This window comes from Saccoglossus kowalevskii, chromosome 7 (assembly GCF_978046115.1).
Source record: "Saccoglossus kowalevskii chromosome 7, keSacKowa6.1, whole genome shotgun sequence".
Lineage (NCBI taxonomy): Eukaryota > Metazoa > Hemichordata > Enteropneusta > Harrimaniidae > Saccoglossus > Saccoglossus kowalevskii.
This window is the reverse complement of record NC_140647.1, coordinates 17,943,024-17,962,561: the sequence shown is the minus strand read 5'-3', so window position 1 is coordinate 17,962,561 and position 19,538 is coordinate 17,943,024. Positions and strand designations below refer to the sequence as shown.

The 19,538-nt window shown below is 36.0% G+C and overlaps 2 protein-coding genes across 2 annotated transcripts; both read left to right on the top strand.

Annotated features, from left to right (window-relative positions):
• The first annotated feature begins 2,293 nt into the window (after nt 1-2,293).
• Nucleotides 2,294-12,188, top strand: LOC102805374 (uncharacterized). Its single transcript, XM_006814029.3, has 12 exons — nt 2,294-2,450; nt 3,067-3,292; nt 3,858-4,853; nt 6,997-7,139; nt 7,647-7,806; nt 7,935-7,999; nt 8,339-8,428; nt 9,119-9,195; nt 9,572-9,614; nt 10,137-10,219; nt 10,480-10,587; nt 11,464-12,188. The coding sequence occupies exons 1-12, from the start codon at nt 2,294-2,296 to the stop codon at nt 11,776-11,778; spliced, it is 2,463 nt and encodes an 820-aa protein (XP_006814092.3). The 3' UTR covers nt 11,779-12,188.
• Nucleotides 12,189-16,032: 3,844 nt separating this feature from the next.
• Nucleotides 16,033-17,010, top strand: LOC102805497 (neuromedin-U receptor 1-like). Its single transcript, XM_006814030.2, has one exon. The coding sequence runs from the start codon at nt 16,033-16,035 to the stop codon at nt 17,008-17,010; it is 978 nt and encodes a 325-aa protein (XP_006814093.2).
• The last annotated feature ends 2,528 nt before the right edge of the window (nt 17,011-19,538 follow it).

Sequence of the window (19,538 nt, the reverse complement as noted above, 5' to 3'; positions counted from 1 at the left end):
GGGAAGACATCACTGTATACTTTGATCAGATACACTGTTGTTAAAGATAACATCATGAATTGATGAACTACTAGCACTAACAAATTAACTAATAACGCAAAAAAATGCGATAATAAATGAATATATTAAATACATATTAAATTTTACTATTTACATTTTAAATGTCGAAATACAAATGAATAATGTTTCTATATGCTGTTAGTTTAGTTCCATGTACAGTAAACATTGACAGATAAAGTTGTAAACACAAACATGACAAATTCACATTTATATTAGTGTACCCTATTTTTTTTTTCTCTGGCTTTTGTGAACAACGGTTTTCAATTCTACATTGTGTTAGACTCCATGTTAGGTAAAAGACATATACAGTTTACATTTAAATTAATTTATATATCTTTTGGACAGTGCTGATGGTGTAATGTATATACACGATAATTGTATTATATATTTATATTAGTTGTTATAGTTTATAATGAATTAATTTATTTATTTCTCAACTTGGTAATTGCGATTCAAAAAGACAATATGATCTGTCCAATTATTTATATAGTGAAATTTAGAATTAGTATTATTTTATTAGGTTGAATAACTTTTTGTCATAAAATCTAACTAAAGTGTACTAGTAAAAAACACAGTGTAAAAAGTAAGGATGTTTTTCACAGCGCTAGAAATGTAAACGTCTACTGTCTGACTCAGTCTGACTGTTTTCTGGTGGAACGGGATACGTGATAAGTGATCCGTTCACACAAAATTACACTTTTTTCTGTAAATGCTTCTGTGACTATAAATATACACTTGGTAAACTGTTTTTTTATTTACAAGAAAAAAGAACAAAATAAAGAACCAGGTCACAGTTGGTGCGCGTATGCGTCAGCCGTGAACGTGTTCTGTTGACGCCCGGTGTTGACGCGGACCACTTTTTCTCTGAACGTAAGGAAATAAACTGTAAATTATGTTGCATTGATTTTTATAGTAACACATTCCGGGAAAACAAACAAACCATACCGTAGACAAAGATATTTTGTTTTTAAATACTAATTTTAGTCAGTTATCATAAAATGTCAATCACTCCATGGAACTACTTTGTTCTTCCGCCCGTAGTCGATGTGTGATGCGTCGGATGAGCTTTTCAACGGCGTTTTCTATCTGTCTGCGCTGGCTGACCTTTGGACCTGCTGAAAAGAGCTGCTTTCGTGGAGTTTGAATTACATTGTAGATCATACTTCACGGAAATGGTGAGTCTATACTCTTAACTTGACGGCCTTAGAGATGTTGGTAGCCATATTCTGTGCCGAATTGTGTCTTTAGGAACTAGATTTTTACAAGTTTTTTACAACGGCAGCGCGCGTCCGTGTCGTGACCCAACGTTAGCAACGGTCACGGCAACCTCTCGCGTTCTGCCTCCCATCACTTCCCCTTCGCCAGTGCAAACAAAACCGGCGATTGTGTTTGTGGCAATAGCACATTGTTATTTTTTACGTAAAACTTAGTTTTTCTGGATTTTCTAACATATTTTGAAAACGAGGCCGAGCAACGGAAGTTGGATAAATCATGTACCACTTTCCAGTTTTGACATTTTCAAATTATTTCGCTGTGTGTTTATTTCTATTCTTATTGCGATTTCACCAAACACGATCTTTTCGATAGAGCTTAGGTCCATGCACAACTTACGTCATGTTAGTTAATTGTTACTTCTGTGTTTTGGTGGCCATGGTGACCGAATATGGGTCATTTAAAAATTATAATGTATATGACAGTCAGCTGACTGGCACCTTTATACACAAATTTCTGCAATATCTGTTGTTGGTTCAACTGACATTTTCTGAAATATTCGTCTGCGTGTACATTTTGTGTAAAGAACATGTACCAACAGATTAATGGAGATACATAGTCCAAAACTCAATACCAAACTTATTTAGCAAGCTTGTAACTATGATTACTGCAGTACATATGTAATTATTTTCTTTATCTCCATATGTAATAAAAATCCTGATATTCTGATTGATCCATGGAAGCAGATTGAACTTTTGACCCCATGGCTGTCTACCACAAAATGAGCCACTATCTCAATGAATTGGTGGTTTTATACAATAGTTCTTGAATTATTTATTAGGAATACCAGTATATTAATTAGAAAATTTCTGGTAGTTTCAGACATCAGCTAACATTCTTGGGTGATATAAAGCCAATATATTTGTTATACTAGTCAGTCTTTATAGAATGGTCAGCTCCAAGGGCTGACATGTGTCTGTGTTTCTCATAGATGAGTGTTGACTGTGCTGATTACTCCATCATGGTTAACGATGTCACCAGCAATACCATCTCTGCACTCTCTTCAGCATCTTCCTCTGCATCTACCAGTATTATGGGCAACATGGGTAACTCTACTGGTTATGAATCCAGATTTATTACCGGTAACAAGGATGCTTTCAACACCACCTACCTCACTGGTGTGTTTCTTTTTTTCTTTTTGCTTATCTATACTAGTCTAAGATGGCAGGAGAATTAGTTAAATTTAGTCTGGTAACAATTTCACTTCATTTTTGCATAGTTCAGCAAATGAGTACATTATAGGTCATCTTCTACATTCCAAAGTAGGTGCATGAACAATGACAAAATTATGTTAATAGTGAACCCCAGTATGTCTGAACAAATGGAAATTAACAAATCAAATGAGAATTAAGACATGATCACATTCACTCACTTTTGGTGCTGAAATTCTGAATTTTGAAAAGTAACACCTCCTGCAAGTCTTGCAAGTTTATTATATTAAATATGTCGCATGATAGTCCGAAAAAACCTTTAAGTTTTGTCTCGTCTCATCTCATCTCTAAGTAAAACTTAAATCTGTAGGAGATTGTTTACACAAACCATAGACCTGATTCTTCATGCTTTGTGTCCATAAAGATACACATGCACATGCACTCTGATCATCAAATATTTCCCATAGTTGTCACAATACCTAGTGAAGCTGTATGACTGACACATCAGTAAATCAGTTGACATGTACGTGTGACAATGATTCTGTATTATGTTATCACTATATGTATTCTATTGTAACTGCAGGTCCACTCATGGATGGTTGGATGCCCAGTTCTGCTGCATATGGAAACAAAATCATTATTGGAATCGATGATCTGACACAGAGCATGTCCAAAAAGAAAATACCTCAGTTTGTCAGTGATGAGATCTGTGAATATTCTGACACCGATATCCAGTCACCAATTATTGCAGGTTTTAAGCGTTTCCAGTGTTCTTGCTGTGGCAAAAAGTTCAGGAGATTCAGTCACATGTAGGTCTTAGTACCCATAGTATAGTACCCATACTGAACACGTGTTGGACAACACGGTTGTGCTTTAATGTGTTTATTATAAACACATTGTACATTGTATACAGCAGCATTTCAAAACTGAGTTACATACACTACAAGGAAAAGTCTGATACAAAAATTACACCATTCCTATAAATCATGCTCTCTAGTGGTCGCACACTCTTCTGTGTTGTCAAAATGACGGGTATGGGTAAGGGGAATGTCAGGTTGTGTAGTTGTTTGTAATCTAAAATATAGTAAAATCTTCTCAAAACATAATCTTCATCAATAGACCAAAACAATATCGTCACTTTGACCAGTTTTCATATAACTCATTTTACATCATAGAAATTCTTCATCACTAGAGGGCGCAATTTATAGAAAAAGTGTGCTGAGGACTTAATGTGTGACAGAATCTGTATATCACAAAGAACATGATTATCTTCAATTTTTTGTTTGCTACGGATTTGCCTGTCTCTGTATGCTCAAGTGTATTTGAGTGAAGTGTAGTTTGTATAGTAAATACAAATTATTTATTTACTTCCAGGAAAACGCACGAAGAAACAGTTCATAAGACAAATATACCTGTATGTCAACAACACACTGGAATTAGTGATGGGATTCAAAACCAGTGGTCACACAATATGACACCATTGTCAGGTGGCAAGTCTATTGGTGCAAACATTTCTAGTTCGTCACCAGACGTGTCTGATAAGAAACCTATCCGTGAAGCAAGATTGAGCTGTACAACTGGGTCTAACATGTCTGAATTATCCACAGTGGAGATGCATTATCTACCAACAATTGTCAACTCTCAAGATCTTAATTGTGGGTTATCACCTGTCAACAGTACTTCTTCTGCAATGGATGTTCCTTACATTCAAGAAGAAGTCACCATTGCAATGGATGTACTTGCTCAAGAGAATATCACCATGGCGACATACAGTGAAAATCACATTCCAATACCTAAATCAACTACTGGACACAAGTCTCCAACAGGTTTGACTATATCGCCTGGAAAATCAAATGGTATAGAGGCACAAGAAATTCTTTTGGAATTTATCACATCTTTATACACAAAGAATAAACAATATGATTCTGCCACTGCTTTGTGTGATAGCAATCCTCTCAATGATGTTTCATTTGGTATCCCAGCAACAGCAGTTCCAAATGGAGTTAAACCAACTGTTATTAATTTTACTGATGGATACAAGATGCCAACAAATTTAGTGAATAGTCCAGCTAGCTCTTGGGAAATAGAAAATACAGGTGTAAGCCAGATTGACACCGAACCATTCAGCAACCAGATAGAGTCAGACAGAAATCAAGTATCACCAATACGCTCAGAGGAGGTTCCTGTCGTATTGAGTCCAGCATCCACCTACAGCCAAACATTTTCAGGATCTCTTTCAACAGGAATCTTACAGCCACCAAATTTCAACTCATCACCAGAAATCCCAGCATTCTATGAAGTACAAAAGACGCATGATGATTTACAATCAGTCCAGCAGTCCAGTATGGATAGCTCAGTTAAAAAAAAGAAGTAAGTTTATTGAACAATTGTATGTTTCAATGGTTTTACAGTGGGCACAAACTAGATTTATAGGAGGAATTAGCAAATTAATTTTTGTATAAGTACGTATTATGGCTAAGTTTGCAGTTCCTTCAACCACCTTGGGGGGGGGGGGGGGTAGTTGATGGGTTATTGCAAAATTGATAAGGGGTTTCCCAAGGAAGTTACCCGTACAAATCTTGGGTATTCTCCGTCTCACTCGACTGGTTCTTGTTTTTGCTGATATCTCAATTACCTCTATACACAATTAAACTCTAGTTCTCAATTCATTGTGCATATTAATTATGTAATCTGCATAATTATTATCGATAATCAATTTAGGTTTTGTAACATTCTGCTCAAATGAATCAAAACTTAGTACATTCATGAATCAATGGTTTCTTAAACTTATATGTGCAGATGACATGCTAAAACCTTGTCTGATAATAGTTTTGATTTAATTTGTGCATATTAATTAGCTAATTTGCTTACTTATCCATTATTTTCAGTGAAAATTATTTTGTACTACAAATGCTTTTTAATACATGTATAATAATCATTCCAAATTCAGAAAATATTTCCAACCATTCATTGTTGAATAGTGAAAATTACGAACTGCAATTGAAAGTAAACAGTTGTGTAATTCGTAAAGTTAGATAAAGAAGTTGTTGACTTCATACTTTGATTAGTTTTTAGTCCCCGTTCGGACGTAGTCCGAAAACGGGGACTTATGTTTTGCCCTGTGTGCGTTCGTGCGTCTGTGATCACCTGTATCTCAAACATGCATGGACCGATTAAGTTCAAACTTCACTCATACATCACACATTATATGGGACATATGCACATGCATTTTTTTCATGATCTGATTAACGATAGCCGAATAGCGGCCACTTTAAGGCCGAAAATGCATCAAAATCGCACATTTTCACCATTCCGGACCCAGATCTCAATTATGCATGGACGGATTTTGTTCAAATTTGGTACATACATTAAACATAATGGGACCTTGATGCACGTTTTTTTTTTTTTTTGGATCGGGTTTGAAATGGCTGACTGGCGGCCATTTTGTTTTAAAGAATTCAGTTCTGGATCCGTATCTGAGACATGCTTGGATTGATCGAGTTCAAACTTCACACACACAAGGTACATCATGTCACAAATATGTATGTGCATTTGTTTCATGATCTCATTAACGATAGCCAAATGGCGGTTGCTTTAAGGCCAAAAATGCATTGAAATCGCACATTTTCACCATTCCGAACCCGGATCTCAGTTATGCATGGACGGATTTTGTTCAAATTTGGTACATACATTTAACATAATAGGACCTTGATGCACGTCATTTTTTTTCGGGTCAAGTTCGAAATGGCCAACTGGCGGCCATTTTTATTAAAGAATTCAGTTCTGGATCCGTATCCAAGACATGTCTGGATTGATCAAGTTCAAACTTCACACACAAAGAGATATGTGCATTTGTTTCATGATCCGCTTAAGAATAGCTGAATGATGGCCATTTTAAGGCTGAAAATGCAATTCCGGAACCAGATCTCAGTCATGCATGGATGGATTTTGTTCAGATTTAGTACAATGTGTTGTACATATGCAGGTGCATTTCGGTCATGATCTGCTTTGAATATATATGTTACTCAAATATGAACTGAACAGGGACGTGTCATTGACAATGACTTGTTATGTGATCATTTAGTGACTGTGTCTAAGGACTGCCATAGCAAATGTCTCTTTACCTGGCTTGGTGGTAGAAAGCATGGACAAGGGTTCAAAAAGCAATGAAACTTCATGTGTGGGTTGGAGTATAAGTATGATGCCAAATGGAAGAAACTCAAACAAATTTACTGCTGATGCTATTCCTCTCTTAGCTGTTTCCACACCCACAGGGGGTGGCTTTCGAACGGGACACGGATTAGGGGGTGTATTTCATAACAACGACGGCAGACATTTCAGGTTATTGGGCAGATTATTTTAATGTCAAGGTAAACCTATATAATTTTGTGAACGTACCTTTAATACTGTGCTGTCAACTTAGCACTTACTTTCAGACACCATGACAGGTTCATATGGTTGTTTGTTGCCTTGCATTTGATTGAACTTGAATTGCTCATATTTGTTTCCACAGAAAACTACATTGTAAACATTGTAGTAAAAGATTTCGCTCTGCACGAGCTTGTCGTGCCCATGAACACACACACAGAAGAAAGACAAATGTAACTGATGAAAAAGTAATCAACTATCTTTCCACTGGGTCTATAAAAAAGAAAGGTAAATACCACAATTATTAGAATAAATAGAATTTTGTTTAAAACCTGAAATGTTGAAATGTGTGCATACAGCAATGAGACATCTTTCCTTGATTCAAATAGTGTTAAAAAGAAATACCAGTAGTAAATATAGCAGACACCTTATACAATAAGTGAAAGTAAAAGTGCTGGTTGTGAAAATTTAGTTTGTAATATATTTTCCAGGCATTGTTGTCTCTCTTGGTTTATTTTTATGTACAAATTGCAAGTACAAGCTGTACAACATACACTGTATTTCATGTTCAGGACAACTTGACCGGGCGGGCCATATGAGCTAGCATAAACTTTGGTTTTTTTGTGACTGACTGTTTGGAATTCACTGTGGGGTCCCAAACTAGTTTGAACAACTACTATGTAGCCAGCGATTATTTCAAGGTCAACGTTTTGTACTACTAGTACATTCCATAGAACTAATGCAAATACAAATTCAAGTGAAAAAAAAAATGTTTTTTCTTTGATATCAATTTAGTCCAGACATTAGGAGTAAACAACAAACCAGTTAGGTCATCTCGCAGAAGAGGTAAGATCCGCAAACGATGCCCTCCAAGTTGTCGTTGTACGGAAAGTGATATTATAATAATCAGCTCTGATTCTGATAGCAGCCAAGATAAGGAACTAGAAGTTACAAGGTGATTTGTGCATTTGAAATTGTGACAAATTATGATTTAAAAAAAACAAAACTTTTTTTTGTTCTTCTAATCAAAGAAAGCCTTTGCTATAAAATAATATAATTGTTTTGTGTTTTTTTTTAAATCAGTGATGCAGTGCAGCTGACAACAGTATGTGGGGCCTCTTCTAACACAGCGTTTGTACCAGATTTGTGTAAGTATATTAAATATTAATTTATGATCTTACCAGTATGTCTGTCTGTGTCAAGTTCTACTCAGCTGTTCTATTTCTCTTGTATTCCTTGACTGATATTGTTGAAGTACAAAGGTAGCAAGACAGAATGGTATACAAACACACTTTTTTTATGGGGGGGGGGGGGGGGTTTCATGAAATATGACAGCTGGTAATTTTTTGTAACAAATGTAAATAAAGCATTTTATCAAAGGTAATCAATCAAAATCAAGAATGCTTTGAATATTTCTCAATTTAGGTTACTGATGCACATCACTTTCTTTCTGTGTTTTTAATCAAAATGGCTTATTTTTTTTGCAGTAACGGAAGATGAGAAAGTTTCAGAGAGTATTTACAGCAGTGCTTTGGTATGGCACACTGATTATGATGAGAAAATGGATGATGAACAATGTAAGTATCCAAAATTAATCTCGCACAGCTCACAGTCCTTGTTGATTCGTTTTCACCATGTACGGTAGGTCCATAAAATGGGACAATGAATCTATGAATCATTTTGATGGCATTTGGAAGTTACTGATACCAGTAAATTCAAATATCGCTACACAAATCATTGTAAACTTGATGACATTATGACAATTTATATTCACATCTGTTCCATTAGCAATTAAAAAGTTGTTATACTAGTATTCTGTGATTATTTATTATTTTTACTTTTACATTTATTTGACAATTATAGATCAAAACTATGATGATGCTGTGAACACCCTTTTTTTTCGCAGTTAAGAGTATCAGATCTATTAAATAGGTTGAAAATGTTATCGTAATATTCTGTACCAAACACACTATTTAATTATAGATTTTAACATATGCCATAGCTTTTACTAAAAAAAATCATTGTTTTTGACAATGATAATTTCATTGAAAATGAATAGTATTTCCAGAGAGAATTATCCATCTTATAACAGCATACTATTTTTTTCACTATATGTTTCGGTATTTTCAGGTTATGGCAAGATCTTTTCCCCCCAAGTAAACCAATGTTAAATGGCTCAAACATCACTGTTTTATGTGTTTTTTACCAGCTTCTTTTTCATGTGAAAAGTAGTTCTGTGACTATACATTATTTTCATTTAATTTCAGTGTGTGAATATTTGTCTGATGTGTTTGATTGTCAGTTTCCCCACAAAGAAATAAATGAAATGTATGATGATGATATGGTGAGTGTTTGCATGTTTACGTGTAAAGGCCACTTCACACGGTCAGATTATTTGGATAAAAAAAGTCCTATCATATATCTGAGAACAATCTGATGGAAAAGTGAAAATAACCCAACTTTTGATAATTAAACAAATGTCACATGGGGGGAATTACAAATACATGAACAAGGAATAAACGTAAATGTACAACCAAAGTACATAAACAGTAGAGAAAAAAGTTTCTTGAAAAGAGTGGGCATGTACATCCTGCTTCGACAACCATATATATTGATGGATGACTGATATTGCTTTTTGTTTACCCTTTCATCAAATAATCACTTCTATCATGAGGTCTCACTAATTATCTAATTATAACAAAAATACCTTTTTTTCCTAGCAACCATTAAATTGCGATTCCTTATTTGAAAGATACGTAAAAGGTGAGTGTATTACACATCATTATTATAATAGAAATTAAAATTCTGTAAAAATTGAACCGTATTTGAATTCATCGTAAAATGTACATGTATCTGTCACCGTAGAATGTGTCCCTTACATTGAGATCAACTACTTCACCAGCATTGAACACATGTTCCAGGTTATTGAGGTCACATTCAAAAACTTCCCTTTGATTACATTTGACCACAGTCCCCTCATTGAACACAACATTTTTCATTGGCTTTATCTCTCATTAAATTATTACTAAAAAAAATGTATAATACTAACATGATCTTGAGATAAGCACCTGCTAGTAAATATAATTACCGAACTGCATACTCACAGTACTTGCCTAATAACCTCATAATCATGTTAAAGAAAGGCTATGAGGATGTTAATGATACGGTACATGTAGTTAATATTGGCCTGTTTGGGGTTGAGGTTTTAGTATACAGTGTACATGTATATAACACACTGAATCTTTGTAAAAATAATAAAATGTGCACTTGCATTTTGTTTCATAGATGAATGGCTTGACTGGGAAGTACAGTTGTTTGAAGAAGCCATGGTGAAATATGGTAAAGAATTCAACAAAGTTTCAAACTGGGTTAGTGTTTTTGCTCATTCAGTATACTGGCCAAGAAATACCATTTTCTTGAACAGTCGTATTTGTTCGATTCAATTATTAGCCATCAGGAATTTTACAATGTATTAAAATGATACATAATACACTATTACTACTGTATATTTTAAGATACCTACAAAGATGTATATTTCAGATGCCAGAAATTAGGTTCCATTTACTTAATGAGCTGACTTATTGCAGAGATAGCATCAAATAATTCTAAGAATTGTTTGTAATTTCAGATTAAATCAAGATCAGTCAAGGAATGTGTTAGTTTCTACTATAAATGGAAAGGGAAGTTGTCAGAATATCACAAATCTCATGAGGTCAGAAATAGAAATTCTGAATATGTAAGTAATTTAGTTTCTAAGTCCTACCAAACCGAACCATTTTGCCACTCCCACCAAACCAACCCAACCTCAGTGTGACGATCCTACAAAACCCAACCGCCACAGTTTGCCCCTCCCACCAAACCAACCCAACCTCAGTGTGACGATCCTACAAAACCCAACCGCCACAGTTTGCCACTCCCACCAAACCAACCCAACCTCAGTGTGACGATCCTACAAAACCCAACCGCCAGTTTGCCACTCCCACCAAACCAACCCAACCTCAGTGTGACGATCCTACAAAACCCAACCGCCACAGTTTGCCACTCCCACCAAACCAACCCAACCTCAGTGTGACGATCCTACAAAACCCAACCGCCAGTTTGCCACTCCCACCAAACCAACCCAACCTCAGTGTGACGATCCTACAAAACCCACCCGCCTCAGTGTGCCACTCCCACCAAACGCCTCAGTGTATAAGCTATCAACAAACCCATTCACCTCAGTATGTTACTTCCAACAAACACACCCAACTCATTGTGAAACTTTCACTTAACACACCCACCTCAATGTGAAACCCAAACCACCCACCTTAGTGTTTCTTCCACGATACCCATCCACCTCACACCCACTCACCTCAGTGTGTCACGCACACTAAACGCACGTCAGTGTGACACAATCCTACAAAACCCATCCACCTCAGTGACACTCTCACTAAACACACCAACCTCAGTGTGACTCTCCCACCAAACCCACCCACCTCATCTATCCTGGAATCAAAATTTCAGTGGCTCACTAAGTCCAGCTAAAAAAATATGATACGTTTCTATAGGTTACAAAATATATGAAGTTGGGATTCTCAGCAGGGTTGTAATAATTATGCTATGTTCTATCTAGCTTTCAGTCAAACAAAGGAAGAAAGAGAAGAGAGATCAGAAGCGAGAAAAGGAAAGGAAGAAAAAGTTTCCAGGGATAATAATTGAACGAAAGGAAGAGACCCCAAGAATGAAACTATCTAAAGCTGAACTAGACGAGGCAATGCGAAAAGCCAAGATATATCAGCAACTCTATGTTTACGGATCATACGATGACGCTATGGAAGAAAATGTTGATAATGTCCACCGTGAAAAGAATGCAAAGAAACGTGCATTTGAAGAAACTGAAGAAAAGGACCTGAAAAAAGTGAAATTACTTGATAATGAAGTCTTGTAAACTGGTTAAAAAGCGCAAGCATGCAAGCTACTTCATAAATTGGAATTGAAGTGTCTGATTGGCCAATTGGTCTGACAACTTAATTGAAGATACTTTCAATATTCCGTTATGAGATTTCTAAGCTGGCTGATTATAAAAAAAAGTCTGATGTACCACAGTATTGCTGATTAAAATGACAAATCAGGAGTACTTGATTTTAGTTGAACTTCAAAAATAATCGATGCTTCTATGGTGCTAGACACCAAGTTTCTAAATAGTGTATAAATATTTAGTTTGTTTTGTATATTTATATGGATACCACTGCAATTACCTATTCTTTGAGGGTTTTTTTTCAGTTTTTTTTGTGCAATGTTATTTCAAATGTACATATGTATATGTAAATAAATTAAGAAATAAAAGTACTGTTTTAATTGCATTGCAATTGAATTTCCATTTCCACTGGCTCTGTGATTGTATTGTGTTTAGACATTATTTCCAAAACAAGTATTTTGAGTTATGTCTATCCACCCATCATAACTCTAACAAGTCTGGACTGACTTTGTTGGTATGAAGTTATAATAGTCAACGTATTTATATTGATTTTTGGCTCCTGATGCGAAGCACAGTGGGAGCATTGTAGTTACATTTTCTGTGGATGTGTGTGGTTCCTCCTATTTTTTCAGTTACATCTTAAAAATACTTTGACCAATGTTGATGAAACTTAGTATAAAGAAGTTTTACATTCATCTGAACATTCAATCAAGGTTTGGTGTAATTACAATTTTTTTCCAGGACTGTTCACCTCAATTATCTGATTTTATCTGGCGGCCATTTTTGTCCCAAACAACATCAACAATTCACTGATTTCATTCAAAATGGTAGACTGGCAGCCATATTCCTAATTTCCCGTGTCATTAACTATTTCTTGGATGTACAGTAGTACTTGTAGTAGTTCAAAAAGTTGCCCACTTGACCTGAAACTTTACAGACACAATCTATATGCAATTCTCTAAAACGTCAAAAGTTTTCGATATGTTACGTCATTTGGCCGCCATCTTGGATTTAGTAAAACCCGAAAGTGCTAGATTGCACCACTTTCTGAGGGTCTTGGATCTCCAAATATTCTTACAAATATTCATGAAAAAAAAATTGAGCGAACATGTGACTTTTGCCACCATATTTTGTTTCTTTATTTGGTCAAAATATCACTAAAATAGATATGTCATAACAGTACTGTCCGAATGACATGTAGAGAATAACGGTGTCATGACTGCCTACAAAAATTGTCCTGATTGGTCGAGAAGTTGACCATATATGGTCATAGAACTCATTAAATATGCATGTCTCTAATATCTCAAGCACTATTGTATGTACAAACATGGAACTAACGCTATATTGAAGGCAATGGACAAGAGAATTGGCCAACATATTTGTTGACCATATATGGTCATAGAACTAATTAAATATGCATGTCTCTAATATCTCAAACACTATATTGCATATACAAGCATGGAACCAATGCTATATTGAAGCCATTGGACAAAAGAAATTGCTAACATGTTCAATGACCATATATGGTCAATGAACTCATTAAATATGCACGTCTCCAATATCTCAAGCATTATTGCATATACAAACATAGAACTAACACTATATTGAAGGCATTGGACAAGAGAAATAACTAACATATTCGATTACCAAATAAGGTCATAGAACTCATAAAATATGTATATCTATAATATTTAGAGCAGCATTGAAGTTAGAGACGTGGAAATAAGGCTATATTGAAGGCATTGGATAAGACCATCGTGTAACAGATTGCACAAATGAAATCTTTCAAACTTTTTTTTTCAAATTCAATGGTATTATAGCCCTTTACTTGAATTTTTAAGCCAGATAGACTGGTCCCAATATAATGAACTGGTCCTGGTTCACCATATACCAATTTACCACCATAACAGCACCTTTCCCCACCGGTTAGGAATACTGTGACCTGTTTGCCATATAGTGTTATCAGTTCACCATGTTGTGACTAGATCAACATATATTGTGATAAATTTGCCTACAGTATATAGTAAACTGATCACAGTACATGTCTCCATTACCCTAGATATTACAGAAGTGTAATGTCATAACTACCGGTATGTTGCATAATTGCAATTCTGTGCAAACACAGGCATTGCATCGAAAGCCAGTAATCGCTGCTTGCAGCTATATTTTTGTTTGGTGATTTGATTCAAAATGTTCTACTGGCAGCCATTTTGTTTTTTAAATGTCCTGTTTGTTAACTTTCATTGATTGTGTGTAAATATTACCTTCAGTCGTTTGGCAGTTTTGATGAATTTTAAGTTTTTGGTAAATTCTGCATAATATGAAGGGGTTTCTTGAGAGTGTATTCGAAGTTTTCTTAAATTACTGAGATTTTCTATTGTTTTACATACAGATAGCAATACATCATGGGAGATAAATTCATGATTTGCGTCTACTGAGCAAGTTACTGAACATGATGCAATGTATCATGGATGAATTGTCTCATTAAATATAATAGAAAAAACATGTTGTTGGAGACTACAGTTAATTCAATGGCATTTTCTGTTGATCTAATAAATTTACACTGTCTCTTTCATCTTGAATTCTCAATGTATATCGTTCCTGCTTTTACATATTTGTTGTACATACAAGTTGTCTGTATTGTGCCCTGGTTGATTTTACTGATGTGATGGTGACCATTAATATAGACAAATCTGAGCTGCTGAGTGCTGACCAAATCTTGCGAGTTGATTTCCATCAAATGGCGCCATGTAAAACACCCAGTGGTCGTACAGATCAAGAATCGGCTGGAAATGGTTCACATCGAATTTTCATTTTGTTAGAAGGTAATTTGATCGATCAGAAAATCTTGCACGTGTGATTTAATGAGTTTAACGCCCCAAAATGATGAAAATACGAAGACATACCGAACGTTTAAGTTATTTGCAATAAACGTCTTGCATTTTGGTAAATGACACAAATTATTCCAATGGCTTCTGATGTAAAAGACAATACAGATGAATCCAAAAATATATCAGCAAAACCATTGTTTTTAGTTCCGCTGCAGAGCGGAGCGATTCACATACCAACACCACACCAAGTGAAAAAATATGCATTTTCAAACAAATTGCGATTAGCGCTTGTAGAATAAATTTCACTTGCAGAGAGGGGACCACCTGTCGAACGCATTTGCACGGGGTCTTAAAAAGCAATGTACTGCAGAGTAAGCACAGAGCGTACAGTGTACTATTCGTCACGTTGTTTTACTAACATCAGTGTTCGACAGAAAAGCATTTAAGAATCTGAGATTAAAACGGGAGGGTCGTCACCTGCGAACGCGCGGGGATTGAGTCCCATGCGACGATAACAACACACGCTAAAAACGCAAAGGCTCATGAGTAGACGCTTGTTTGTAAACAATGACACGCTATGGCTATCTGACGCATGCGCAGGTGATGACTACCCCGCTTTAAGATTTACAAATTAATCAATCAAAACAGTGACAGTCACGGTATCAATGACGTATACATGACATGATATAAATGTGGGTAGCACTACCGTTTTGCCAATTCATTTAATGCATGTACAACCGTCGAGGACATAAAAATAGTCTATTGCTTTTCAAGATAAGTTCAAAATATTTCGTCGGGTTTTATTAAGGATGTGTTGAAGAACCATGCCATATAGTGGTCTCTTGTCAATAAACAGAAAACTGCAGTTTGTGAAATCATACACTGATAAATCAATGCACATAAAAACGCTTTTTATTAAACTAAATATTAGCGCTTAATTCATATGAGTCAGAAACCTTCAATTTCAAACAAAACTTGGCAAACACTTAATATTTCCATATCAACCATGCAAAACCGCCTACGTGTGTGTGTGTCGAAATAATTTAATATGACACTTGAGACAGTTTATAATGTACAGAATGGACGCTTATTTATTTGCAGACCTGACAGAATAGCTACTCGCAATTTGCAAAGGAAATTACGGTTGTCACGTGATTGTCATTAATTGACAGTAAAACGTCTCCATATGTCATTGTCAAAACCTCCACAGCATTTAGTCGACAAAGAGCCATTGCTTGTCGAGCTACTAGTATTTTGAATAGATACTCAGTTGCAACGATTACCAAATATTGTCTATCTACCGTACATCTTTCAGTCACTCTACTACGAGAGTGACTGTGGTACATCTTTCAGTCAACGTACATACTAAACAGCAAACGGTTCAGATATCAGGATGGACGTTTGTGAAGATTCGATGTCATACTGGAATGCTTCGATGAAAATGGATGTATCGCAAACTGAATTCGTTGTCGCAGTCACAAACTTAGTAATCGTGTTTTTTGGTCTAGTATTGAACTCGTCGTTTATTTTTGTAGTGGCCAGAGTCAAATCGATGCGGACTCCGACCACCTATTTCCTCCTGAATCTGAGTATGGCTGACACGATGTTTTTGCTGTCCATGTGTTTCATGTACATCCATACCTATCTACTGCAAAGTGATATGTCGGCGGCATATTGGTATTTGTCACCTGTCAAATGTACTTTTCAGATAGTCTCAGTTTTCCTGCCGTTGTTTGCGTCTACTTTGACCATAATAGTGTTATGTATTGAGAGATATGTCGGCATATGTTACCCCTTCAAGGCTAAAGAATGGCACACGAAACGCCGTGCTAAAAAACTGTGCCTAACCGTTTGGATAATCGCTCTGCTCGCTATATCCCCGATGATGGTCAGTTGTCATATTGCGTCCGACAGGCTGATGTTCACAGGAGAGCTGTTTCTATCGTTAGCATTTTCTCTAGCATTCTTAGTATCATCAGTCTTGTACAGTCTAATAGTCCGAGAGCTGAGCCAAAACTGTTATCATAAAGCTGAAAATAGACAAGTTATTCACGTACTGGTGGCTACAACAGTGGTTTATTTGGTATGCACGTTTCCATTCCAGTTAGCAAGTACTGCGTACCTCGGATCTATTCTAGAGCTATGGTGTTACAAGTATCCACTATATTATCATATCCATCTGGTCGCTTCAGTCGCACTTATTGTGAACTCATCAGTCAACCCTCTCCTCTATAAATCACTGAGTTCAACATACAGGAGAGCGGTAACCGAAGCTTTTGGCTGTAGAAGAAAGACTGGAAGGAAATGTCAAAGAAACTCGTTGGAGATGCACACCAGTCGTCGCTTCATCGATGCGAGCAGTACAAACTGAAATCATAAATCACAATCCTCGTGTTTATTATGTTGCATGTCATGTTGATATTCACTGTAGTGTGAACTCTGGAAGCTATTACTTTAACTTTTTTGTACTTCTCCATTACTATATCCGATTGCTTCTGTCAACCGTGACCCCAGCTTGTCCCCAGATTCTTCGCGTCAACGTTACAATATTAATATGCATCTTTATTTAACGAGGCCACAAACCCATCTTGGTGTTATTGATTATCCAGCAATCAAGTCAGGGCATGTTAAAAGGCCCACGAAGAATCTCGATAATTCTGCTGAGTGAGAGGTTTGTCTAAGGCATAAATACGACACTATCGGTAACCAACCGATTACGTCACACGGGACTTGTTATAATTCACATGAATAACTCTTGCTTTTCGCAATGTAGGATGCGGGTGTTCATAGTTACAGCGTGTTTTCCCACAACAATACATAACAAAAAAGCTTTTAACGCCTCCGTGCTATGTAGCAATGTGTTGGGCATAATCGTCCGGTACGACATAATACGACCATTCATTACAATGTACATGTACATGAATTTCTGGAGAAAAATACAAATAAAAGATTCCTATTATTTAAAAAAATGCTATGATGTGTTGAATTTGAATTCCAAGGAAATAATCTGGAAGTAGTTATCACAATTTAGCAATAAAAACGGAGGATAAATGTATCACTTAACTGTTTTGTTTTTGTACAGTTAATTATTGAGCGCGATACAACGCTACGGGGGGGGGGGGGGTTATTAGCATCCTATCATGTCCTTCAATTTTCACCATGGACACCCCGGATGAACATACTTGGGCTTGATCGTTTTGGCCCTGGAGACAATCTTTGTTCTGTATATTTTGTATATCACATGTCATCTTCAGAATAAAGTATTAAGTTAATATCCCTGTATCTCCGTTCATCATTATTACAGGTACGCCAAAGCATGGCAATCTCTAGACTGGCGCAGTCGGGGCGATTAATTTGTTTTTGTAGTTTAAATAAAACAAAAAACAAAAAATGGAGGTGTTAGCGCGAATTTCGCAGTTACAAGGCATTTTGCGCTAACACCTCCATTTCGCAATGTATTTAATTTTATTTAAACTACAAAGACAAATTAGTAGCCCCGACTGCGCCAGTCTAGGCAATCCCCAGAGAGTTGAACTCTCCTTACTCAGTAGGCGGCCTTGGAAAATTGTGAAGAAAAGCAATTGAGGTCCATTATTCATTATTCAGAGTTAATTCTGCTCTTTTCATTGGAATTTAGAACACAGAATCGCACACAAAAAATTAGCAAAGCTTCCTGTTCCCAAAAATGTACTAGCTGCAACAATCCCGAACTATTAAACACAATACTGAGAGAAAAGAACGAGAAATACTTAATCAGTTCACAAATTAGAATGATACGTGTAATGTATGCGATGCCCATGGCCATCCATCACATGGTTGAAGGGCGGAGTATTTAGTTTTTCGCTTATTTTGGAATGGAATGTGCAACCGAATTCATAAGACTGATTTTGATTAGAATAATACGCGTGCATTTATAACACGTGTGATATATACAGATGCAATTAGTATGTTTATAAAAATCAATATGTAGGGCATGATTTAGCGTTAAATCTTTAACAGGAAAATATAGCAGTATTGACGCTGCCGCGATAAGATGAATTTGGGCGCCTTGTCATTAATCATTTTTTTTTACTCTCTTCTTCCCTTGTGTTACTTATTGACGATGTACATATTAAGTAGTTTTAGGACTGACTAATACTAATGCAGTTGTTTCAATACAATGAACAAGCTTCTCCAAGATACATGTATATAGAACAAAATGCACGTATTTTTACATTACTTTTCATGCAATTGCACAGTACAAATTATTTGTGCTATAAATCGGCGTATCTTTGCATTATTCAGAGAAAAATAAGTATTTAAAGGGGGTATTCCGAGAGGCAATTATTATCGCTCATAGAAATTTCAAAACAACTGACCACGCACCAGAAAGGTTTTGCAGGTTCGTCGGCGCTTTCAGCCTGAGTTCATTTTTGTTTTGCTTGTCATACTCTCGGCTAGAGACTTGAAAATTCGCAGCTCTGAGAATAGTGGAACATACTCAAAAAACGAATTTTAAAATATAGAAAACAGGCACAAACATTATCTCTTTGAATGCTCATCAAGATTGTTAAGGCTGTACATAAATAGTAAAAACAAACATGGTAAAATAAAAAGGATGGCGGAATCTTCATATGCACTGTATATAACTTTTTAGAAAACTATAGATTTAAATTTGGGACTTTTTAATTATGAGCATCAGCAAAATTCTTTCTGAATGAATTAATGGTTTGCCGGGACGTTCAAATCTAATTAGCTCTATAAATCCAGTATTTCGTCATAGGTGTACAACCAACTGATAAAATGCAAGTCTTTGCAGTTACCATGTGTGTATGCATGTGTATCTGCTCAACTGATATCTAAAGAACCACACACTTGGTACATACTCGTACTGGAGGTCTTTCTAAGCTTCCTTTGATA